This window comes from Perognathus longimembris, chromosome 1 (assembly GCF_023159225.1).
Source record: "Perognathus longimembris pacificus isolate PPM17 chromosome 1, ASM2315922v1, whole genome shotgun sequence".
NCBI classification, from domain to species: domain Eukaryota; kingdom Metazoa; phylum Chordata; class Mammalia; order Rodentia; family Heteromyidae; genus Perognathus; species Perognathus longimembris.
This window is the reverse complement of record NC_063161.1, coordinates 159,401,680-159,426,361: the sequence shown is the minus strand read 5'-3', so window position 1 is coordinate 159,426,361 and position 24,682 is coordinate 159,401,680. Positions and strand designations below refer to the sequence as shown.

At 51.3% G+C, this 24,682-nt stretch overlaps 3 protein-coding genes across 7 annotated transcripts in view; 2 read left to right on the top strand and 1 right to left on the bottom strand.

Moving 5' to 3' along the window:
• Tsc1 (TSC complex subunit 1) overlaps nt 1–10,692 on the top strand; it is a 61,439-nt gene extending 50,747 nt beyond the window's left edge. For all 3 annotated transcript variants that reach the window (XM_048345595.1, XM_048345600.1, XM_048345585.1), the window contains exons 18-23: nt 367–549; nt 1,843–1,953; nt 2,530–2,652; nt 4,952–5,139; nt 5,225–5,386; nt 5,758–10,692. In XM_048345595.1, the coding sequence (XP_048201552.1) occupies nt 367–549; nt 1,843–1,953; nt 2,530–2,652; nt 4,952–5,139; nt 5,225–5,386; nt 5,758–6,274 (1,284 nt within the window). In that variant the 3' untranslated portion in view covers nt 6,275–10,692. The remainder of the gene's footprint in view (nt 1–366; nt 550–1,842; nt 1,954–2,529; nt 2,653–4,951; nt 5,140–5,224; nt 5,387–5,757) is intronic.
• Nucleotides 10,693–11,699: 1,007 nt separating this feature from the next.
• Nucleotides 11,700–21,375, bottom strand: Spaca9 (sperm acrosome associated 9). Of its 3 annotated transcripts, XM_048345559.1 has the most exons (5): nt 21,139–21,375; nt 16,575–16,754; nt 13,873–14,075; nt 12,536–12,683; nt 11,700–11,775 (listed from the first exon to the last, which is right to left on the bottom strand). In XM_048345559.1, the coding sequence occupies exons 2-5, from the start codon at nt 16,716–16,718 to the stop codon at nt 11,764–11,766; spliced, it is 507 nt and encodes a 168-aa protein (XP_048201516.1). In that variant the 5' UTR covers nt 16,719–16,754; nt 21,139–21,375; the 3' UTR covers nt 11,700–11,763. The 3 variants fall into 3 exon arrangements, with proteins under 3 accessions (XP_048201516.1, XP_048201504.1, XP_048201509.1); XM_048345547.1 differs by having other exon boundaries at nt 11,700–12,683; XM_048345552.1 differs by having other exon boundaries at nt 11,700–12,683; nt 16,575–16,727.
• A 414-nt stretch (nt 21,376–21,789) lies between these two features.
• Ak8 (adenylate kinase 8) overlaps nt 21,790–24,682 on the top strand; it is a 92,856-nt gene continuing 89,963 nt past the window's right edge. The window contains exon 1 of the mRNA XM_048352850.1: nt 21,790–21,873. Coding sequence (XP_048208807.1) covers nt 21,790–21,873 — 84 coding nt within the window. The remainder of the gene's footprint in view (nt 21,874–24,682) is intronic.

Below are 24,682 nucleotides of genomic sequence, written 5' to 3'. Positions count from 1 at the left end.
ACAAATAAGTGCAGTACTACATTGTACGTTGTGATGCTTAAATCATGTCAATCAACAGTTGCTCTCTGCCTGGCACACTGTAAGCATTTGGTGGATGTTCAGCATTTTAGTGAACTTTACCAGTGTTGTGTATTAGAGGCCTCACTCCAGTGTTAATAGCTAGGACTTTTGCCAAGTGTGAAATTTGGAAAAGCCTGACTGACCTAAAGCTAGGTAGGACAGGAGAGAGCTCTGAGACTGTTGAGTGTGTAGTTCCAAGGTGAGTTGAGCACTCACGGGGGAAATGTATCTGCCACATATTAACCTTGTGCATCACCGCCAGTGCTGGATGGCAGCTAAAGTAACAGCATCTCTGATCTCTGCTAGAAAGATCAGCTGAAGTTGCAAGAGAAAGACATCCAGATATGGAAGGTGAGTCTGCAGAAAGAACAAGCCAGATACAGTCAACTTCAAGAACAGCGTGACACTGTGGTGACGCAGCTCCACAGCCAGATCCGCCAGCTACAACATGACCGTGAAGAATTCTACAACCAGAGCCAGGAGTTACAGGTAAAAACTATACAGTAGCTTGGGAGGAGATAACAACTTGCTAAGTGTTACCACCTTATTCAGCTTAACTGAAGTGAATATTTTCTTCTCTGAAATGGCCAATAAATTGGCTAACTTTCTTGGTTCATGGCTCCCTTAGTGCCCTGGCACTCTTGAGTCAAAGAAATACTTGACAGTACCACTAAGTAAGTAGATCTGAAAAATTCAATGTGTGTAGATGTCCTTATGACTTAACAGATGCCTGAAAATAGTACATATATATTTAAAGTATTTCAAATTTGATTTTTAAATAACTTATGCACATGTGCCCATGTTGGTATCATAAGACTTTTTTTTTTTTTTTGCCAGTGCTGGGGCTTGAACTAAGGGCCAAGGCTCTGTCCCTGAGCCTCTCTGTGCTCAAGTCTAGTGCTCTATCTACCACTGGAGCCACAGTGCCACTTCTGTCTTTTTTTGAGACGTTTATGGAGCTAAGTCTCATGGACTTTCCTGCCTGGGCTGGCTTTGAACTGTACTCTTCAGATCTCAAACTACTGAGTATAGCTAGGACTACGGATGTGAGCCACTCACTGCACCTGGCTTCTCATATAACATGTTGAGCTTGGATTTAGACTAGATAGTAACACCTCATTTTCTCTTCAATATCTGCTCTTCGTGGTGCTTTTTTTTTTTTTTTCAATCACAGTGGTCACCAAAAACAGGTCTTAAAAGCAGGGTTTTGCCAGGATATGACATTATTCACAGTATTCAGTACTATCTACTACTGCCCTGTATACTACCTCTGGCTAGTTGGTAGTTCTCATGCTGACCCACAGATGGTGCTGTGCTCCCTTCAAAAAAGAACAAGGGCTTCGAAGATCCCTGTTTGCTGAATAGCCCCAGGGCTCTTTTACATATAATTTGGGAACTGCAAGTGTAAGGTCTTTTTTTTTTCCTTCTGTTGTTAAATAGGAAGGGACTCAGAAATCAACCACAACTTTTTAAAATTGAAAAGTCAAATGCCAGGTGTGGTCTGCACACCTGTAATCTCAGCCCTTGGGAGGCTTAGGCAAGAAGATCTAGAGTTTAAGTTTAGCTTTGACTGCATAACAAGTTACAGGCCATCTGGGACCACATAGTGAAATTCTATATTTCAACAACAACAACAAAAAAGACAGCAAGAAAGAAGGAAGAGTAAGAAAAGGAAAGAGAGAGAAAGGGAGCAAGTCAGCCAGGAATAGGAGAGCAGTTGGGAAATGAGGCATGCCCAGTGCTGCCATAATTTCAAATTTCACAGCCATATCTCTTTGATAGACAAAGCTGGAGGACTGTAGGAATATGATTGCAGAGCTGCGGATAGAGCTGAAGAAGGCCAACAACAAGGTGTGTCACACGGAGCTGCTGCTCAGCCAGGTTTCTCAAAAGGTAAGACATAAGACATACCTGTGGACCCTATTCCTGCAGACAAGACAGGTACTTGGGTGTCTATGTTCTGGTACCAGCAGTAGAGGATTTTGTTCCCCTTCCCCATCTTCTGGGGGCCATTTGATGATGCTATACTGGCAGTGAGTGGGTAGGACACATAGCCCCACAGCAGAGGACCCTCCACTGAGCTCTCAGACATGCATGTCTTGTGGAACCCTTTCTTCACACCTTGTTAGGATTTTAGGACTGTGGTCCCCTGCCCCCTTTGGGGTTGTTACTCAGAAAAAGGTGATTTCCCTCTGGCTGTGTCCTATATCCTGCCTGTTTGCTCCAGTGTTTTCTGGGTGATGAGATTCATTTTATGCTTCTTTTTAGTGTAGTTTTGAAGTCCATTTGCATTGCCCTTGGGGGCTTCCCATCTTGCCATCTGCAATGTTAGGGAATTGGGATCCATGGGCCTTGCTTACTGTGCCCTAGCTTGGGACCCTTAGGCTTCTTGCTGGCTCCCTTTTTAATATCTATATGCTAGTTTGGGGTTGTTGGATTTTCATCTTACTTATTTTGTGTTTTGGTTAGCTCTCAAATAGTGAGTCGGTCCAGCAGCAGATGGAGTTCTTAAACAGGCAGCTGTTGGTGCTTGGGGAGGTCAACGAGCTGTATTTGGAACAACTGCAGAACAAGCACTCAGATACCACCAAGGTATGCTGTCCTGTATGGGTTAGGGGTGTGGGACTGAGCTGGAAAAGCTCTGCAGACTCAGATTCTGCAGACTCATCACACAGAATGGCTACTCCACTACATCTTCCCCTCCAGCCCAGCAACACACAGTCAAGCCATCACGAGTGTGTGCGTGTCCCCTCGTTGTGTGGCTTTGGGGTCTTGCTGCAGAGTAGGTGTGAAGGGATTTCTGTCCCTTTCTTCTCCATGCCCCTCCAGGGAGATCCTGAAGGGATGAGGGTGGGAGCCACCTCTATATAACATGCCTCTCGGGACGTGGGTGGAGTGTACTGGTGTGTGCCATCTTTTCTTCCTTTTCATGTTGTATCTAGTTTCTGCCTGTGGTCGTGCAGTCCTGGCAACAAGGCCAACAATGGGATGCTCGCACATTAATTAGTGCCTCACCAGTGGTGTAGAGACAGAAGTTCCATGTCACTTTACTGATAGCCTCGGGTAATGTTAGTGAGGGAACTGGAAATGGAATTTTAATAGTAAATGCTCAGATGCTTCCTGTCACTAGCTCCTCCATCACACACAGGCTTTTAAGGTTTCTTGGGCTTATACTTTCTAAAGCATCTTTTTTGGCCAAATGGAGAGTGTCATCTTAGAATTAGGGAAACTTAATTTTCATAGTTGAGTTGCTCCTTGTTTCTCAGCTCCTCTCAGCCTTTCAGCCTCGGCCTCTGGGAGGGTGTTAAATGTGAACTTTCTAGAAACCAGCTCACTTATTTTGGAGACAGAAAGGCTTTGGGAGAAGAAAGGTGGTGAGCAGACTAAAGAGACCTCTGAAAGGTGTTTGCTGAAACACGTTGTTGACAGCTCCAGAGAGGTGGGCTTCTGTTGGGCAATCTCAGACTCTTTGGGGTGTGTTCCACAGTGGTGATAGTTGATTTATTAGTCAGAATACTTTCCTTAGTAAATCACAAACTGATTTGCCATAGAATTTATTGTTTCACTTGACAAGAAGTCCCAGGTTGGCAGTTTGGAAAGAGCATCTGGGAGCCAGGCTCTTCCCACTCCTCTCCTGCTCTACTTACCTGTCAGCCTTATTCTCTGGCTAGCTATGCTGACACTTGCCAGCTGTATACTTACACACAGATGTCCTGTGATATCTTTGTTTGTTTGTTTGTTTTCCACCAGTCCTGCGGCTTGGACTCAGGGCCTGAGCACTGTCCCTGGCTTCTTTTTGCTCAAGGCTAGCATTCTGCCACTTGAGCCCACAGTGCCACTTGTGCCGTTTTCTAGATATGTGGTGCTGAGGAATCGAACCCGGAGCTTCATGTATATGAGGCAAGCACTCTTGCCACTAGGCCATATTCCCAGCCCTGTCCTGTGATATCTTAAGGAAGCGGAGCATGTCTCCTCCTGTTGGTCTTTGTCCACAAGAAACCTTTCCCAGAAACGCTGTCCATCCTTCCAGGACTGTGTGGTGCTCATTTCTACCCTGTCATAACCTTGAGCTGGCCAGGCTTTGCCTCTAGGCCTGGAGCTGGGCATGTGGAGGAGAGGAGGGGCAGGTGGCTGAGCGTCAGGTGGTAAAAGGTTGGTCAGGCTGGTGAGGGGCTAGCAGAGCACATAGATATTCCTGGTTCATTACCTTATACTGGGGTCCCACAGATATCCAGATCCACACATGGTCAGTTCCCTAATAGAGAATGGTATGGTATTTCCATTTAATCCATTCAGATCCCCACACATACTTTGATCATCTCTAATCACAGAAATCTAATACAATGTGTTACAGGATGTAATGACAAGAAGAAAATCTGTCCGTATGCAGTACAGACACAATTTTTTTTAAAAGTATTTTCCATTTTTGTTTAGTTGAGTCTTTGGGTACAGAGGGCTGACCGTGTTGTTGCTTAGGACAAAAATCAGAAGTGTTCACATAGCCTGTGCTGAAGACTGGAGCCTTGCAATACAGCGGAAGCAGCCATATTATCCGCCAGCCAGAGAGAGCTTCAGTCTATGATGCTCTGTACTCTGGAAGTATTGGATTTTCTTGTCAGATGCTGGGTCAGGTTGTTATGATGAAAGTTCACTTCTTTGCACCTTATGATTTCTTACCTTCCTAAGAAACCAATGCATGGCAAGGTACTTTTCCTTAAAGGTAAATCTCAAGGAAGGGTCACTGAGTTAATGTGCACCAACTTGCATTCCAGAAAATTATCCTCACATTTCTACTGCATGCAGTGTCTTCTTGGTGTTTATGATGTGGTTTTTAGAGTCATCATGGCTTGTTCATATTCTACTAAGTATTAACTCCAGTCCTTTTTTTTAGGAAGTAGAAATGATGAAAGCTGCCTATCGGAAAGAGCTAGAAAAAAACAGAAGCCACGTTCTCCAGCAGAATCAGAGGCTTGATACCTCCCAGAAACGGATTTTGGAACTGGAATCTCTTCTGGCCAAGAAAGACCATCTCCTTCTAGAACAGAAGAAATACCTGGAGGATGTCAAGAGCCAGGCAAGGTAACTTTTATCGGAAAGGATTGGGCAATCATGGGCTCTTTATGAAGTGCAACCTTCCATGTTTTGGTGGGTCTCTATCTTTCAGCGGACAGCTGCTGGCCGCAGAGAGCAGGTATGAGGCTCAGAAACGGATCACCCAGATGTTTGAGTTGGAGATCTTAGACTTGTATGGCAGGTTGGAGAAAGATGACCTCATGCAAAAACTTGACGAGGAAAAAGCAGAAGCAGCGGAGGCCGCGGTGGAAAGGTAGGCGCTAAGAGTTGCACCACAGCCCTGTGATGAAGCTGGGTTGTGTTGTGTGGCCTGGGGTGTGGCGGTTCCACTGGTCAGGGCCGTGGCCCTCAGCTCACTCCGTTTCAGAGAGCTGCCCTCACTCACTCGCCTCACACCCCCCCACGGGTCTTCCCACTGGGATCGAGTGAGTCATCTGATCTGCCATTAGTATTGCAGACTGCCAGCCACGCTCACAAGTCATGCTTATGCTTCTCTTGATGAGACTTGCCTGGCTCTGCAGTTGTGGCAGAGTTGAGGTGGAAGGGAGGATCCAGTAATTCCACAGTTCCCACTGGATGCCACAGTCACCAACTCCTTTTTTCCTCCTCGGATCTTTTTTACAGGCTTGACTGCTGTAATGACGGCTGCTCAGATTCTGTGGTAGGGCACAATGAAGAGGCATCTGGGCACAATGGTGAGGCCAAGAACCCCAGGCCCACTGGCATCCGGGGCAGTTACGGAGCTAGAGGAACCGGAAGCAGCAGCAGCAGTAGTGAGCTTTCTACCCCAGAGAAACCCCCAAGCCAGAAGGCAGGCCCGTTGAGCAGCTGGTGGGACACCACCATGGGCGAGCCCTCTACCAGCATCCCAACGGTGGGCTCACTACCCAGTTCCCAAAGCTTCCTGGGCATGAAGGCCCGGGAGCTGTTCCGTAATAAGAGCGAGAGCCAGTGTGATGAAGACGGCATGACCATCAGTAGCCTTTCTGAGACTCTAAAGACAGAACTGGGCAAAGACTCAGGTGTGGAAGCCAAGAGTCCCCTCAACCTAGACGGCCCACACCCATCTCCCCCAGCCCCGGACAGTGTTGGACAGCTCCGTATCATGGACTACAATGAGAGTCATCACGAACACAGCTAAGGAGGATGGTCAGTCAGTGTTAACTTGCATCTCATTGGCACAGAACAGGAGGTGTGAATGCACGTTCAAGGCTTTCCTGTTTCCAGGGTCTGAGTGGCTGCTCATGCGTGGCGAAAATGAGACAGAGGTCCTTTTGACAGCTGACCGAATGCAGAATGGTTTTTGGATCTGGCATTGAAATGCCTCTTAACCTTCCCCTCCCCCATCCCCACACCTGTCTTTTCATTTGCCTAGCAGTGTGTACTAATGGAGGGCCAGTGGTGTGTTCCTCGGTAGCTTTATTTTCCTCCTTCCTTTCCCCCAAATGGTTTCATCCTTCGAACCTGTGCAATATGAGGCCAGATTTCATCCTGAGCCCAACACACCACTCTCTGCTTCCCTTGAAGCTCAGATAACCGGTTGGCTGGTGGTTAGGCCAGGCAGTTGGCGGTACTGCAGGTAAGTCCAGTGCTGCCCCTTCCAGCACGCAGCCTGCACAGCTGGTTGTCGTCATGTGAAGGCTTCTACAGGAGACTTAGCACTGCTTTTCACTGCTATCTTTTTGAAGTTCAGCATCTAAAGCAGCAGCTCTAGAAAAATGATGGTTCATTCACCCTTTTGGCGGTTCTGATAGGCTTTCTCGAAAGTTCAGTGTGAACAAATTGTTCGCCTGTTGTTTTGACAGTCTAGCTGGCACTGTGGAGGCCACACTTCTTTTCCCTTTAGGAAAGCTCTTGTTTCTCCTTCCCCCACTACCTCTTATTTATTTGGTATTTGCTTGAACGCGGGTACCGTGCTGCCCACAGGCGGGAGTGTAGGTGGTAGTCTTGTTCTCTGCAGACAGCAAGGGGAGATGCTGGCAAAGCTCTTGTGGGTGTGAAAGTGCTCTTTTGGGCTGAGCCATTGGTTACCCCCTTTGGCCTGTTAGCCTCCCTTTGAGTTCACACGCGCCTGTTGTGTGTGTGAGCTGCCTGTGAAGTGACTACAGCAAAAAGGCCCAGAGTTTCTTGAGTTTATGTGACCAGCATTTCTCAGGCTCAGGGCTGATTCATGATAGTAGGTTCTGGGCAAAGGTAGCAGCTTTTCACACCAGTTCTGACTTTGAGGGCTGATTGCTAGGAGCTTCCTGTTGCCACGCACGTTCTTCTCCTGTTAGGAATGGCAGAGCAGAACTTGGGAGGGTAGTGATGAGGTCTGACTGCCCGGACCCTCTGGGCCGCCCCACATGCTCCCGACACCCACCAGCCAGCTGCAGAGGACACAGTCTTGACATATGCTCCTGAAATAAATGCTAGAAGCCTAAGAACTGTTGCCTGGTATTCCCGCCCAGGCAAGCAGAGATTTGTCAGGAAAGAGCCAATGAACTAGGCTTTCCTGTTTCTATTCTTTGAGAAGAATAGAAAAAGGTTCAGCCATGAAGAAGTTGAAAAACTGTAATGGTACGAAATCTTACTGCATATGAAAGCTTACAGTGTATGAGGGTGACAGTCTTTTTTTTTTTTTTTTTTTTTTTTTTTTTGAGTGTGGCAGTAAATAGCTTCTCTAACTAAAGACAGCCGAACCATTCGACACTCTGTCACCATGGCGATACTCCCTGAAGACTGGTTGGGGGTCAGGATTTCTAGTGTAACTGACGGATGCCCAGCCTACAGGAGGGCGTGCCCACTGACTGTTCAGCCTGCAGAAGCTGGCCATTGCCGCCGGATGTCCAGAGTGGAGTACTAGTGATGCCACACTTTTAATTCAGCTTTGTCCAAAGGAAAGCTTACAATCCGATACATTGTAGTTTTTCTGGTTCCATTTCAGAAAAGGGATAGTGTGAACAAATTCAGAAAGAAAAATGCTCCAAGTGAACTATTGAAGCCGGTTTGGTTTTCCCCTTCCCCAGAGCAGCTTCCCCTTAAATGGGAAAGGAAAAGAGGCCAGTGTAAGAAAGAACAAGCTACTTTTTACATGGACAGCTTGTGAGATACGGAGAAGGGAGGCTGGAGGACGGAGCCGAGGGCCCCGGCATGGTAGAGTGGACTGGGGTGGAGGAGGCCTTTGAAGCCTCTGCTGGGCCCTCGGCTCCATCCTCCAGCCTGGGAGTAGTAGGTACCTGGCTGTGCAGCCCAGGCCTCTTGGTGCACTCCAGCTCGTGCTCTTTTGAGTTCTAGATGCCCACAGATTCAACTAGTAATAAGGCCTGCTTTTATTCTGAGAGCTACAGGTGATTGGAGTCAAAGGGTCTCTTGACAGTGTTACAAGCATTTGTTTTGAGGATGAAAAGGTGATGGGAAATGGGAGGAGCTTCCGAGGGGCATTTGAGGCCCGGGCAAAGGTATTAGAACAATTAATGTAATAGATCAGGCCTGTGTTGAAACTGATTAAGTAGCCTGGTAGGTGCAAACAAATGGTCACCATGAAGATCACTGGGAGCCAGCGCTGTGATGGCTGACATGCGCAAATTACGCGGATTTCCCTCCAGATTTGACCCCCATCTGGGGTCAGTGCAAGCCAGGGAGCCGGGCTCTGTGCCTCATGCAGCATGGACTGTGTCTGAAAGGAGCACTGCAGTATAATTGTGGCAGTGAGGGGGCAGGAAAGGAGAAGTTGGACAAAAAGGAGTTCCTGAGCCCACCTCAGTCCATCAGCACACACCTGTTCCCAATAGAGCTTCCAGGGAAAGTCCACAAGTGCTGTTGTTATGGGAACAGATATGTGAACATGAGAAAACTGGCCCAAGAGATTTTCAGAGGTGGCCTTGGAGCTCAGTGCTAGGAACATTGGCTAAGACAGGTGGTCTCTCAAGGTTTGCCAGCAGCCTTCAGGAGAGAAGACTTGCCTAACTTTGGGAATAAGCTACAGAAGGTTCTTGCCATATGTGATGTGATTAGGGGACAATAGTAAAACTATTCTTAGAAGACAAACCATCATGACTCAGGAGAAAGGCCTGGAAGCCACTGACAGTAGGAAAAGTTAGGCCCTGTCCCCATGCTGCCTGTCCATGGCCAGAGGCCAGTGTCTCTCTGGGCCGAAGCAGCACAACAGACAAGAAGCCATTTGCAGCAGTATCTGGAGTCGCCAGTGCAGAAAGAGGCACCAGCAGTTGTTGAGAGGATACCCATAATGGCTGTGGGGTGGACTGGCCTGAGCTGGATCACATGGCTTAATGGCAGTAGGGAAGCCAGGATGTGTTTCTGTGTAACAGAACTGAAGTGTGCCATGGACCAGCTAGTGGGACTTTGCACCAAACACTAGAGCCTACCATAGGAAGCCAGAAAGAGCTGAAGCACAAAGGAAAGCACCACAGGAGGATGCCGGTTCTTGGGCAGTCAGGGCTGGGCAGGCGGCATTGTGGGTAAGCTGGAAGGAGGTCTGGCACTGCACAGGCCTGGCCCACCCAGTGGCTTTTTAGGAAGCAGCCGGCCATGTTAGTAGTGATCTGGATGGTGCCCTCCCGAGGTCCAGGTCCTGAAACTGACCTGCAGGGAATGTTGGGAAAAGAAGCCAGTAGGAAGGTGTTTGTGTATCTGTTTACATCAAGAGGTCTGTGTCATGGCCCTGTCCCCTTCCCCCAGATTGCTGCAGTCCTCCATTTTCCTTGATTTCGATTTTCTGTGTAGGTGAAAGAACAAGTTTAGGCCAGGACAGGCCTCTTGTTTCCATCACACTTCCCAGCATGCCCTGGGAGCGGCGCTCCCCATCTCTTATCTAGTGCCCTGCAGACTGTAATGCTCACCTTGGGGGGGTGGGGGAGGAGGGAGAGGCTCCAGTGATGAGGAAAACCTACACTGCCCATGGCTTTTTGCCTCAAAATGAGTTCATGAAGGCCAAAAAGCTGTCTACCCCTCCCAGTGCCGCAGTCTTCTCCATGCTCTGGGAGAGTAGGCTGGTTTAGCCAGTAGAGCAGATCTTTTAAGAGTTCAAGGGCCCCAGAGCAGCCCCTCCCTCTGCTCCCCTACCTTGCACAGTGTTTGGACGGGAGGGTCCAGTGCCGCTCTGTACAGCACATGCCTGGCTTATCAGAGGCAGCCAGGCCTTTTGCACTAGAATGAATCAGTGATCACTCGAGGAGACAACTACGGACCACAAATACATTACGGAGGAACAGATTTTGCTACGACATAAATCTAGTTTTATAACTCAATCATGGATGAACCATACGTGGCTAATGCAGTTTAAAGCATCCCATCAGTGAATGGAATCTGATGATTTGGCTGCTTTTAGTGAAATGGAGGAAAGTCTCTTCTCCTAAGGGTTAAACTTTCTCACCTTCACCTTAAAAGCATTGTCATTCCACATCAGATGCCATAAATACAGACTGCAGGAGAACATGGTACAATCTCAGTGAGTGGAAATTGGAATCAAAGGGTTTGCTGTCCTTAGAATGTTCTAAAATGTCAAGGCAGTTGCTTGTGTTTAACTGTGAACAAATAAAAATTTATTGTTTTGCACTACTCTGCTGTGGTGGTGTGTAGCGGTTTCCACTGGCCTTGTGTCCAGAGATAGAGAAGCCTGGGGCATGCAGGGGGCGTTACCTGGGTGCTGGAGGACCTTCACATGCCTTCTTGACAGACTGCCCACTGCACAGACAGTCCTTCTGTCTCACTCACGCTCCTCTGCAGAGTGGCTTGAGAGGAGAAACCCTCCCAAAGCCAGGTGGGCTTTCATGAAGTCGTTTATTTTTGAGTGCTCACTAATCCTGAACCCATACACTCGTGTGTGCAACCACCATCACCACCGGCTCTCCTCCACTCTTCCTTGCCCTTCAGGCATTCAGACAGTGGACGATGAACTTTTCAGGAGCTAGAGGTCCCCCTGATCCTGATGGGCTGGCCTAAGACTAGGGGAAGGCGACCGTGATGACGACCACGGTTCCTCAGGTGCTGTGTCTGCAGTTCAGTCCTGCGCTGCCCATCTTAATGGCAGGAACAGCTCCTTGAAGACGGCAATTTATAAATTTGTCTAGCAAATTCAGAGGGTTGTTGTTACTGGGCTTTTTTGGGGGGTGGTCTAAATAGGTATCTCAAGGAGTTACTTTTGCAGGCTTAAATAAACAGCTAGAGGCTACCCTCCATAGACAGACCTGTGGCAAGTGACTCCTACAGGTGGCGCCCTCTGGAGGTGGGCGCCCACTTGTCTGCAGTGGTGCTCTGATGTCTGGGGGCGGGGGGAGGGGGCTTTGCTGAGGGTGTTGTGTGTGCTTGTACTAGGTCTTTGTGCTCTGCTGGCTTTTTTTGTTGTTGTTCAAGGCTAGCACTCTACTACACTTGAGCCACACCTCCACTTCCAACTTTTCGGTGGTTAAATGGAGATCAGTCTCACAGACTTTTTTGCCTGGGCTGGCTTAGAACCGAGACCCTCAGATCTTTGCCTCATGGGTAGCTAGAATTACAGGCATGAGTCTCGGGTGCCAGGGACAGCCAGGCATCCTCTGCTGTCTTAAGAGAAACCAAGGCAGGCAGAGAGGTGGTAAAACATTTTTTATTCTTGACTGTCTCCCCCCCGAGGAAGCAACAGTACAGAAGCTAAGTCGTCCCCTGTGAAGGGAAAAACCAACAGTCAGACCTTACTTCTGGCAAGTGTAGAAGCCAAGGACATATTTTACAGTGTTTGGTCTTCCTCTAGGCTGTGAACACCAGACCTGAGCCACGTGATGGGGTCCTAGCTTCTGCCATGCTCTGTCTCCCAAGAAGACTCCTCCTCCTGTTGCTCTGGCCCAGGGTGCTGAACACACTGGGTTTAGCCTGTCCACTGTCCCTCCATTCTGGCAATGGAAGCACTCCTGTCCCACAGGAAGATGCCGTGCCATGCCTCCAAAGCCCCCGCATGGCAGGCCAGGTACTGGGGAGGCCTTGGTGCACGCGGGGCCTGGGGATCTGCACAGGGCCCTTCCTCGGAGACACACCCTACCAACATCCTGTTTGAGCAGTTGATCGAGTTGGCGACACTCTTCAGCCAGCTCAGAGCTTACAGAAAAGTTAGAAGTGAAAGCAGGAAATTCTCAGCAATGTATTATTCCCCCTTTAGGGCTCATAGCGTGGGCTGAGTGCCAGTGAGAATGGGTCAACCAAAGTACTGGACTGGGGGAGCAGATCCCTGGCTTTTGAGTTACAGTTTCCCACCGGGAGGCCTCCAGGGGGGCTTTGAAGGTCCTTTGTCTTTCCCCCTAGGTTTGGAGCTGTCTTTTGCCAGTTGCCTACACTCCTGTTTCTCCTGTTTGCTTAACTGGGTGTCTGTGGTCCGGGCAGGCTGAGTGGCACCCGCAGCAGGTTCCTGGTGAGACGGGGTCGCACTCACGTGCTGCAGCACTTTGCGGGGCAGCTTCTCTGAGTGGGCGATCCATTCTTTCATCAGATCCAGGATGATTGGGATGAGGCTGACCACGCCTCCATAGTGGTTCCTGGCCTCATCACAGCTGAGGTGGTTCACCACGTCGTGCGGGTACCTGCAGGATGGAGGGGCAAGGGCAAGGGGACACTTGCTGTGGGGGCAGGCAGCCACCAGCCCATGGGGTCTTTGAACTCTGTTCCCACAAGTTCTGATTCAGAAGACTTGGGGCTAAGAACCCCAGGTGTGTGTGGGAGCCACTGACTCATGGCTTGCAGGAGCCTGGATGGACTAGGAGCTAAGAATGTGCTGCCCTCTTCAAATCAAACACACACACGGCTCCCCTGAGACTTGGGCACATTGTACCAATTGTACTGGTTCCTTTCTTCCTGGGCCTGGTCCCAAGTCTCAGGAGATGCATATGTCCTACCGCATCCATGCCCTGGCTTTTTTTTTTTTTTGGTATTGGGGGGGGGGGAATGAGGGTTGTGTTCGGGTGCTGTCCCTGACAATAACCCCCCCCCCCCTTGAAGCTGTTCTAGCACTTGAGCCACAGCTCCACTTCCAGCTTTTTGGTGCTTAATTGGAGATAAGAGTGTCAAGGACTTTCCTGCCCAGGCTGGCTTCAAACCACGATTCCTCAGATCTCAGCCTCCTGAGTAGGATTACAGGGATGAGCCACTGGGCCTGGCTCATGACCTGGTTTTTGTTGTTGTTGTTGTTTTTTGCCAGTCCTGGGGCTTGAACTCAAGGCCTGAGCATTGTCCCTGGCTCCTTTTTTGCTCAAAGCTAAATACTCTATCACTTCAGTCACAGTGCCACTTCCGGCCTTTTTTTTTTTTTTTTTTGGCCAGTCCTGGGCCTTGGACTCAGGGCCTGAGCACTGTCCCTGGCTTCTTCCCGCTCAAGGCTAGCACTCTGCCTCTTGAGCCACAGCGCCGCTTCTGGCCGTTTTCTGTATATGTGGTGGTGCTGGGGAATCGAACCTAGGGCCTTGTGTATCCGAGGCAGGCACTCTTGCCACTAGGCTATATCCCCAGCCCCTCTTCCGGCCTTTTCTGTGTATGTGGTGCTGAGGAATGGAACCCAGGACTTCATGTATATGAGGCGAGCACCCTACTGGTAAGCCACCTTCCCAGCCCCTCCTGACCTGGTTTTAATCAGCACTGTTAGTCACTCCTGTAGATTAACGGGGACTAGGGAGGTCTGGGCAGCAACAGGGAAGAGAACCAGCTCAGAGTCCCCTGACACCTCCGTCCGAGGTCTGTGTCACGAAGGCCTTGCTGACCCGACAGGAAGGCACTTACTTTGCTCGGAGGCTGCTCAGGTCGTTGCTCTGGCTAACCAAGGTTTTACATTTCTCGAGAAGGTTATTGGTGACTGGAGTGCCTGAGTGCAGGGCCTCGAAGTGCTGGCAGAGCTTGTTCAGCTCGGAACAGATGTCTAGGAACATGACCAGCACCCGCCGGTCTGTGGAGCTGTTGCAGTAGTGGTCCATGTAGCTCTGTACCTGCCAAGGCCAGCGTGAGGTGAGCTGAGCGGTCCGCCCCCAGGGAGCGCCACCCCCTTCCCTCCCAGCTCCCCAGGTTCATAGGGAGGTGCCAGCGGTTAGGCGTTTCCGCACGTGGACCGGGGCATGCAGCCAACGTCACCATGTGCTCTAGGCTCCATGCAGAATGCTTTCCCAGGCCTGGTCTTGTGTGTGCGTGCGCACAACTACCGACACTTGAACTCAGGACCTTGTGCTCTCCTTTGGCTTTTTTTGCTCAAGGCTGGTTGCTCTACCACTTGAGCCACAGCTCTACTTCTGGCATTTTGCTACTTAATTGGAAATATGAGTCTCACAGACTAGCCTGCCAAGGCTCTTCAAGCCACGATCCTCAGATCTCAGCCATCCTTAGTAGGATTATAGGCCTGAACCCCAGGCCTGTTCTAAGCACTCATTTTACATCGATGCTAGAGGTCCAGAGCAGTGACACTGCACCGCGGGAAGTGGCTTAGCTGACTGCTCACACTCCTGAGCAACCACCCCCCTAAAACGGGGGACTGGTACATTTGGGGGATCCTGAGAGGCCCACTGAGGCAAACATGAATTTGTCAAATTGTGCTGTTTACAAGGTAGAGAAAGATTATTCACAAGAGAAAAATAAATGTGGCCTCCTCTGCACCCGTCCATATTGAAAAATCAACTCCAAGAGGATCAGCTTAAATACTACAAACAAAACTTTAAAATCCCCATGTGAATGTGTTTAGGAAGTATGGAAACCCTTCTTTAAAAAGTTATACAAGGGGCTGGGGATATGGCCTAGTGGTAAGAGTGCTTGCCTTGTATACATGAGGCCCTGGGTTCGATTCCCCAGCACCACATATACAGAAAACAGCCAGCAGTGGCGCTGTGGCTCAAGTGGCAGAGTGCTAGCCTTGAGCAAAAGAAGAAGCCAGGGACAGTGTTCAGGCCCTGAGTTCAAGGCCCAGGACTGGCAAAAAAAAAAAAAAAAAGTTATACAAGACACTAAGATTACTAATTCTCTGATCTACATTTCGACTCCTTCCTTCCTTCCCTCTTTCTTTTTTTTATTCTGGTCTTGGGACTTGAACTCAGGGCCTGGGTGATATTCCTGAGCTTTTGTGCTCAAGGCAGGGTCTCTACCACTTGAGTCACACTCCACCTCTGATTTTTTGGTAGTTTATTGGAGATAAGGGTCTCGCAGACTTTCCTACCCAGACTGGTAGCAAACCAAACATTTGAGGTTTTGACTCAGATCTCAGCCTCCTGAGTAGCTAGGATAACAGGCATAAGCCACCCATACCTCTTTTCTTTTCTTGTGCTGGTCCTTGGGCTGGAACTCAGGGCCTAGATGCTTTTGTGCTCAAGACTAGCATTCTACCACTTGAGACACGGCTTCATTTTCAGAGTGTGTGTGTGTGTGTGTGTGTGTGTGTGTGTGTGTGTGTTAATTGGAAATAAGTCTCGTGGGCTTTCCTGCTTGGGCTGGCTTTGAACCACAATCCTCAGCCCTCAGATCTCAGCCTCCTGAGTAGCTGGAATTACAGGTGTGAGCCACCAGTGCCTGACCTCACCTCTTTCTTGATGGGGGGTGGGGATCCTCCTTGGGTGAGGGTCTTTTTCCACTGACCTGGACCACCCGGGCCTGGGTGGGAGGCCTGAGCTGGTGCTGGAACTGGCCATGTAATTCATCTGTTCATTTCAAAGCCAGCTAGGTGACCTTGTATGAACACAAGAGCTGTCTATCTGAGCTCCCTTGGGCCACCTCTGGTTCAGGGAGGGCAGGTGGGGAAAGAACCAACACTTCAGATGGAGAGCCGTAGCTTCGATGGCAGACGTGCAGGTGGGGTGGGACTGAGGCTACTTTTGGAGTCTTAAAATGTGCCTGGCACTCTTGGGAGGCTGAGCTTTTGGGGCACTGGAGCCATTTGCCTTCCGAATACTTGAAGGAAGCACATGGACCAGTGAACTCAGCGTGACAATGGGTAGATGTAAGTCAGTGGGCGGCTCTTGGGGCATTCCTTTTCTACCCATCGTCCAAGTCAAAAATGGGAGGGAAATCAGACAAAAATCAGCAGGTGGGGAAGATGTCGCCAAGCACCCAATGGGGCTCCCTCCTGTCATCCTGGCTACTCAGGAGGCTGAGATCTGAAGATCACAGTTCAAAGCCAGCCCAGGCAGAGAAAACGGTGAGATTCTTCTCCACTTAACCAGCAGAGAGCCAGAAGTGGAGCTGTGGCTCAAATACAGTGCGAGCTTTGAGCACAAAAGCTCAGGGACAGTGCCCAGGTCCTGAGTTCAAGCCTGGCTGGCCGAGTCTTATATGCCCATCTTAAACAGACCTGGGAGGAGGTTGAATGAGGGTCTCGGTCCGTTCGTTAGGATCTGAGTGCTGATTCTGGCACCATTATGCCTCTCTGGGGTTGTGGGGGTGGGGGAGACTGGCTGGGGGGGTGTATGGCAGGCCCCTGTGGCCTGCAGGTGCCCTCGCTAGGGTGCCACCTGTTCAATGCTGGCAATGGGCCGGATCTTGTCATGGGCGTTCTCCCGGCAGTGCTCCAGAGCTGCGATGAACGTGAACTGCTGCTGCTGGAACAGCTTGTACTTCTGTTCAATGTGGCGGAGGGACTCTTTGACCTCATTCATGGTCGTCTCCTGGGTCTTCGGCAGGGCAGGAGGAATCTAGGGGAAGAAGAGCGGTGAGGCCGTGCGCACGGAACAGCTCCCCACGGCCTTGAGGGAGGGAAACTGAGGCCACGAGCCACTACTCATTTGCTCCAGATCCACCAAGCTGTTCCCGACAGAGCCTGCCTGTGACCCTTTGCCCGTCAAGGATGCGGTCAATCATGGAAGGTGACTTCCTGTCCCGCGTGCTGGACGGTCGCTCCGACCTTCAGTTTCCACACACACACTTCACACTTGCAGTCTCTCATGGCCTCTGGGCCTCTCCATGGTGTTAGCACCGCCCCCCGCTCCCCCCCCCCCCCCCCGGCCTGAGCCACCACCAGCCAGGGCCCGAGCCAGACCATGGAAGTGGAGAGGACCATACAGGACGCTGGTTGAGGAAGGCAATGCCTGGCTTCCGGACATGAGGACCGGATGGAGGTGGGAGGCAGGTCTTTCTGTTCGGTTTCCCTCCACATCCTGGCCCCTGCATGGGGCTGGAGCGGAGGAGTGAAAGCAAACAGGGTGGACCAGAAAAAGGTTACCACAAAATGACAGACAGGGGACTCAAAGCCTGGACACGCATGGGAGGAGGCCAGACGGGAGCGTCTGTCCCATCGGCCAACAGATGGCGCTGCGGCTCCCTGGGGGCAGGCCTGGGCCAGGGCCTGAGGTCTTCTTGCTCCACGTCCCCACACTTGGCACCCCACCCCTGAAGTGGACAAAGCGGGAGGGGAAGTGGGGCCGGGGCCCTGTCTGTGGAATGCTTGTCCTATCACTGATCTCTTCTCCAAGGGGGAGAAACAGCTCGCTTGGCCACAGTGGTTTTCTGCTGTTTCCCCCATAAAGTCAGGCTCCGCAGAGCAGAGTCGGGGTGAGGGCAGGGAGGCACCAAACGCAGTGCAAAAACTCAACACATTCAGAAGATAAAAGTTGTTTTGTTTTTCGCTGGTCCTGGGACTTGAAACTCAAGGCCTGGGTTCTGTTGTCCGTCAGCCTCTCTGTGCTCAAGGCTAGCGCTCTACCACTTGAGCCACGGCACCACTTCCAGTTTTTCTGTGTATGTGGTGCTGAGGAATGGAACCCAGGGTTTCATGCATGCTACCACTAAGCCACATTCCCAGCCCAAGACAAAAGTATTTTAATAAAAACAGTTTAAGACCAAAAGTCCACAAAGAACAAAATACATAATTTAAAGAAAGGATTGGTTTAGTACTGTGGCCAAAGACAATAAAATCAGCACTAGTGATTGTATGCGTGTGTGTGTGTCTACCCCTGCTTGTGAGGCAGGAACTCTTGAATCACAGCTTTTGAAATGTTTCTTGTCTTTTTGTCTGGCAGCATCTCGCTTCATGTCTAGGATGGCCAAAGGCTGCAGTCTTCCTACTTGCGCTTCCCTGTGTCACTGGGGAGGTCGAGCACCATGCTGGCTCAGCCGCTGGCTGAGATGGACTCTTGTTCATTTTTTTTTTTTTTTGGTGGGTCATGGGCTTGAACTCGAGGCTCTTGTTCTATCACTTTGAAGCACAGCACCATTTTCCTGGTAGTTAATTGGAGATAAAAGTCTCTTGCCGGGCTGGGAATATGGCCTAGTGGCAAGAGTGCTTGCCTCCTACACATGAAGCTCTCCGTTCGATTCCCCAGCACCACATATATGGAAAACGGCCAGAAAGGGCGCTGTGGCTCAGGTGGCAGAGTGCTAGCCTTGAGCGGGAAGAAGCCAGGGACAGTGCTCAGGCCCTGAGTCCAAGGCCCAGGACCGGCAAAAAATAAATAAATAAATAAATAAAATTCTCTTGCCCAGGCTGGCTTCGAACCATGATCCTCAGATCTCAGCCTCCTGAGTAGCGAGAATTATAGGCGTGAGCCACCAGCACCTGGTACTTGTGAATTTTTATGCTAGCCTTGAACCACAATCCTCTGATCTCTGCTTCTCAAGTACCTAGGATTACAGGCGAGCAACTGAGCCTAGCCCTGAATTTTTGACATTCAAATGGGTCTTCGGTGTCTTAATTTATGGAACCTATTGTATTAAAGCATGTCTTGATTATCAAGATCCTGGGCCCATTCCGTTTTGTGCTGAGATGATGCTTCCTCCTAATCCAGCCCAGTTGGAAGTCAGAGTGGCAGGAGGTGGTTTCAAGGCAGAGAGGAGTGTGCCCTGTTAGCCTGGCCTTTGCCCACTGGGCCCGTGTCCCTCAGCCTTGGGGTGAGCATGATGTGAGGAAACAGGGGGAAGACAGGGACCCTGGAGTCCAGAAACTGGGGGTGTAGCCTCCTGGGAGCCCTCCGGCCTACTGAGATTGAACTGCAGGTGACAGAGGGACGCCATTGTAACAGGTGCCACGTGCACCCCAGGGGGAGCCACTGGCTGCGCTAGGAAGGGAGACTGAAAGCCAAGCTTAAAAAGCGGAGGAGCCAGCACTGGTGGCTCACGCCTGTAATCCCAGCTACTCAGCGGACCTAGATCGGAGGATCAGGGTTCGAAGCCAAACTGGGCAAGAAAGCCTATGTGACTCTTTAATTAACCACCAAAAAGCTGGAAGTAGAGCTGTGACTCAAGTGGTAGAGTGCTAACCTTGAGTGAGAAAGCTAAGGAACAGCGCCCAGGCCCTGAGTTCAAGCCTCAATGCTAGCAAACACACACACACACACACACACACACACACTAAATATAACAAAACTAAAACAACAACAACACAAAAAACAACAACCCACAGGGCTAAAAAGTAGGCAAGCTTGGACTTATGACCTCTGCCTGGTTTTCACTCGGCTCCTTCCTTTCCTCCCTGTTCCTCAGAACATTCCAGACATCAGATTGACCATGGCTGGGTGGAGGACAAGGGGAAAATACCAAGGACCTGGAAAGTTGCCTGCTTCTAGGGTTTACCATAACTAGATGCTGGGCCTTGCTTCAACTCCCACAATGCTACTTTTTCTTTCTCCCCATTTCAAAGCAAGGACTGCAAACAAGGGGGAGGGACATCTTGTGTGTCCAGCTCCCTGCCACCCTGGGACCGCCAAGTTCTCCACAGCCAACAATGCTACCCTGACTGGTGGCCCCAAGACCCCCTGAGAGCAAATCTGATTCCATTCTTGATCCTAGCAACTTGTGACATGCACGCCAAGAATGTCATGAGAAGAGCTGTAATAAGCTATCCAAAGTGATTGTCCCTTGAACGAATCCCAGCATCCAAATTAGTGTGGATGAAAGGCATGAGGTACCAGCACTTCTCCTCCTTGGGAGGGGGGAGGAGGAAAAGTGATTACCCCATGGTTTTAGGCTTTAATTGATTTGTATTTTTCCATGCTGCTAAAGAAGATTAAATCCTAGTATGAAAAGTGCCTAGGGCTTAAAATAAATGAGGAGAAAGGCAAGTCATTTCAGAAATGCCCAGGAAGCAAACCGCACCTCTCCAGTGCAAATTGTAGGCTTGGTTGTTGTGTTCTTTGTCCTGGAAAAGGCAGTTGCCTTTTCTTCCCAGCTGTCTTTGCAGTGGATTTGACAAGCCTAGCAAGGTGCGTGGGCTTTGAGAATGCACGTTGGGGACCAGAGGCGGTCCTGCTGGCTTTTTATTGGAGGTGTCTCCAGGCTGTAGTCAGGATGTCTAGTTCCAGTCCTGGCTCTGCCTCTGATTTATCAGGCGGCCCTGGGCAAGATTTTCCTCTTTTTGGGCCCTCGCTTTTTAAATCTGTAAAATGAGGAAGTTTGGATTTGAGGTTCTTCAAGGTACCTGTTGGGTTTTTCTGTTGCTGTTGTTTGTTTTGTGACGGTACTGGGGCTTGAACTCAAGGCCTGAATGCTGTCCACCAGCTTTTTACACTCAAAGCCAGTGATCTACCACTTGAGGTACAGCTCTATTTTCAGCTCTGAAGATCAATCCTCAGCCCCCTGAGTAGCTAGGGTTACAGACCTGAGCAAGGTGCGTGTTATTGCCCAGCTCTGCGATCAGCACCCCAGGAGGAAAGCAGATAGGGCTTGCACAGGCACCTGCCCACTATTTTCCACCTTCTTAACTGTAAAGTGGGAACACAAGGCACTATTCCATATGGCCTACAAGATTAGATGTACTGTGTGTTTTCCCCATGCCAGCTACTCGCTAATGCCTACCTAGCACAGCAGTCCGTGGAACGTTGTGCTATCTCCACTGCACACGGGTGGGAAGACACGGAACAAGTCAAGTTTGCTAAGTTCCCACCGCTACTCAGAGAAGCCATCGGTGTGGCCTTCCTCACACGCACACAAAGCTGTGTGGACAGCACCGGACTACCGGGAGCTACGGTGCTGCCCGAGCCCATGGCGAATTGACCCTGGCAGAGCCCCTGCTGCACCGCGGCCCACCATCCACCCCCACCCCAGCTTCCCGCCGGCGGCTTCGGGGCGCAACCCCAACCTCTTTACCCTGGCTGGTCGCGGTCTGGCCTTGGCCTCACAGGGCGCCCGGGGGCTGCAGTGGCTCCGTGGGTGTGGGGCCCCGGAGGGCGGGGGGCCCTGCTCAGGGCTCCAAAGGCGGGCGTGGGTGGGGGCCGGGGACGCGGCCTCCGCCGCCTGATTGTGACTACGGGTGCCATAGCAATCGGGTCACGTGGCCACGCTGCCCAGCCCGGGCTGCAGGGGGAGCGCACGGCCGGGGGGGGGGGGGCGGCGGGGAGAGAGGGGGAGGAGGAGGCGGGGGAACGAGGCTTCGGCCGGGTTCCGGGCTCCCCGCCCCCGACGCCGCCTCTGCTCCAGACAGGGAAACTGAGGCTCGGGAGGCAGATCCAAGGCTGGCCCCGGTCCAGCTCCCGGCCCAGGCACGGCGGCAGCACCGGAAGCGCGGGACTGCCCCGAAGGCTCCCTTCGAGGACACCTGGGACCCAGGAGCCCCAGCTCCCAGGAGGAACACGGGGCAGAGCGAGGCCCGGGTGGCGAGGACGGGGCCCCGGGGCCGCGGGCGCGAGGGGACGGCGGGAGGGGGCGGGGCCGCGCGGCGGGGCGGGGCGCGGCGCGTGCTGATGACGCAAGGGGCGCGCCCTAGCGACGCGGTTACTAGGAAGCGGCTCTGCGGGCGACATGGACGCGACCACGGCGCCGCACCGCATCCCCCCAGAAATGCCCAAGTACGGGGAGGAGAACCACATCTTCGAGCTGATGCAGGTGACCCGAGGCTCTGTGGCGGCGGCGGCGGCGGCGGGCGGGGGGGGCGGCGAGGCCGCCCCGAGGGCGTCGGGTGCCCGCCGGGACGTCGCGCCGCGGGGCCCTGGAGCTGGCCTGCGGGCTTCTCCCCGGGCCGCACCAGCCCGGACCGAACGCGGCCCTTTCTTCCCACCTGCGAGATGGCGCCCCCAGGAGGAGTCTCCTGAGGGACCTCCGCGCGCCGGAGCCGCCACAGGCTTCTACGCCGGGGGTCGTCCGAGTTCAAGGTCGCCTTCCCCGAGGTGGCCAACGGCGGGAGTCCTGAAGTCGTCTCTGGAGCTCAGCGTTTGCCGCCCTTCTCCCAAGCCCTCTCCGGGGCCTTAGGCACACCCTCAACCCCCACCCGTGGCCCAGTTTTCCCCTTGCCTCCCGGAAGTAAAGGCTTTCAGAAGCCGGACTGGAAGAACTCTTGGCCAATCATATTGTGAGGTGCCAGAGGGCAGCTGGAGCTGCCTGGGGTACACCTCCTCCCCAGAGGCAGATCCTCTGACCATGCATTGCAGAGCCAAGCTCAGGTGAAGAAAGCCAGGTCTCCCCCAAACACGCTTCCTTTAGAAAGTGCACACAGGGGAGGAGATGTCCGATCAGAAAATAGCTAAAAGCTGGGTGCCGGTGTTTCACACCTGTGCTCCTGGCTACTGAGGAAGTTGAGATCTGAGGATCACAGTTGGAAGCCAGCCTGGAGAAGGAAAGTCTCTGAGGCTCTTTATCTCCAGTTATCTCCCAAAGTGGAGGTGGGGCTCAAGTGGTAGAGCGGTAGCTTTGAGTTAAAAAGTTAAGGGACAGAGCCTAGATCCTGAGTTTAATTGCACACACACACACACACACACACACACACACACACACGGGGGGGGGGTGTTAAAGATTGAAGGGTAGGGGTTTCGGTTGGAGAGTTCCTGGGGACATGGTCACCAGGATATCTTGAGCAGCTGCCGGAGAAAACTTTTAGTCCGATATTTCCAATCCTTCATCATTTGAGTGTTCTTCCCATGGTGTAGGACTTTTTTTCTGGTAACATTTATTCTCAGATAGTTTTAACTCACAAAGTTTCAGAATCCACCCTTGCCCTGGGTTCCCTTGGTAATGATTATCTAAAGCCAGGAACCCAACGGGTGCAAAAACCATTGCCAAGATTGCAGGCTTCACTCTGGCTTTTCATCGGCACTCAGTCTCTTTGTGGTGGTCAAGTGTATGATTCTACGAGACGTGATCAGATTTGATAGATTAATAACTGCTATTACACCTCCCATTTTAATTTGCTCTTTTCTTGAAAGCAGGTCGTTTTATTTTTTTCAAAAGGTGGCTTCTTTCCTCCTTATCCTAATCAATATCGTTTAAATTATGGATTTGATGTATTTATCTTTCTAATACACAGTAAACGTACAACCACTGAATCTCAAGCAAGCTGTCCAAAATCTTGAAGCACATCACCTATGCACATAGATTGACTCCAGCCCAAACCATTGAACAGATGGGGAGGCTGAGGCCAAGGGAAGGAGCTTGCTAGGGACGGGACAAGAGCCAGGATTTCTCACCATTCAGTCATCTTTCCTACTGTGCCATGTTCTCTACTTGCCCCAGCGACCCAGTTCATTTTTTGTGCCCTTTGTACTACACCCTTGGGAGCTGTTTTCCCTTTGCTTGTTCAATTTAGAACATGTGGCCAGAGAATCCCAGGGCTCTTGGTAAATATTTAGCCCTTGGTATGTTTTTTTTTTTAATTTTTATTGGTCGTGGGGCTTGAACTCAGGGCCTGAATGGTGACCCGGAACTCTTTTGCCCAGGGCTAGCACCCTACCACTTTAAGCCACAGCTCCATTGAAATTTTCTGGTGGTTAATTAGAGATAAGAGTCTCACAGACTTTCCTGCCTGAACTGGTTTTGAACCACCATCCTCAGATCTCAGCTTCCTGAGTAGCTAGGATGACAGACATGAGCCACCAGCACCCAGTCGCCCCCGGTAGTAGTGATAGCCATGTTCTACAGCAAACATTTTTACGGGGTACCTCCTACGAGTTGCATGAAGACCCAGCTAGACAGTGAAGTCCACAGAACCTGTGGCCTGCTTGGAGGAAGGAATGTTGCTCGAGTGAGCAGGGGCAAGGGGAGGGGAGGAGAGCAGGGGCCTCGCAGGCTGTGCGGGAGCATAGGCTAGATGGGCACGTACTGGGCACACATGGTCAGGAAGGTGTATTTCCACGAGACCTGAGGACAGAGGAGAAGTGAGCCAGGACAAGAATGAGGAAGAGATGCCGGGTGCCTGTGGCTCGTGTCTAATTCTAGCTACTCGGGAGGCTGAGATCTGAGGATCCTGGTTCAAAGGTAGCCCCAACAGAAAAGTCTAAGAGATTAGAACCACCAATTAACTAGCAAAAATCTGGAAGTGGAAGTATGGTGCAAGTGTTAGGGCACTAGTCTTGAATGAAAATGTCAAAGGAGAGCTCAAGGCCCTGAGTTCAAGCCTCAGTACTAGCGATGATGATGATGATGATGAAGTTCAGGCTGAGAACACCGCAGTGTAGGAGAACAGAAGGAAGGCTTCTATGGGCAGCAGAACCAGAGCCAGGTGAGGGCCTTGGGCTCTTGCTTTGCACCAAGGCCATGGTCCCGGCCAGCTCTGCCTCCCTCCTCATCCCTTCCCAGCAGCACCCACCCACTCCCCCTCGTGCCCCTGGTCACAAGGATCCCAGCAGTTGTAAGTAGGGGCAGGTGCCGGGTCTCCTGATGCAAACACGAAGGCATGATTGGGGGTACTGTGGAGAGAGCGAGT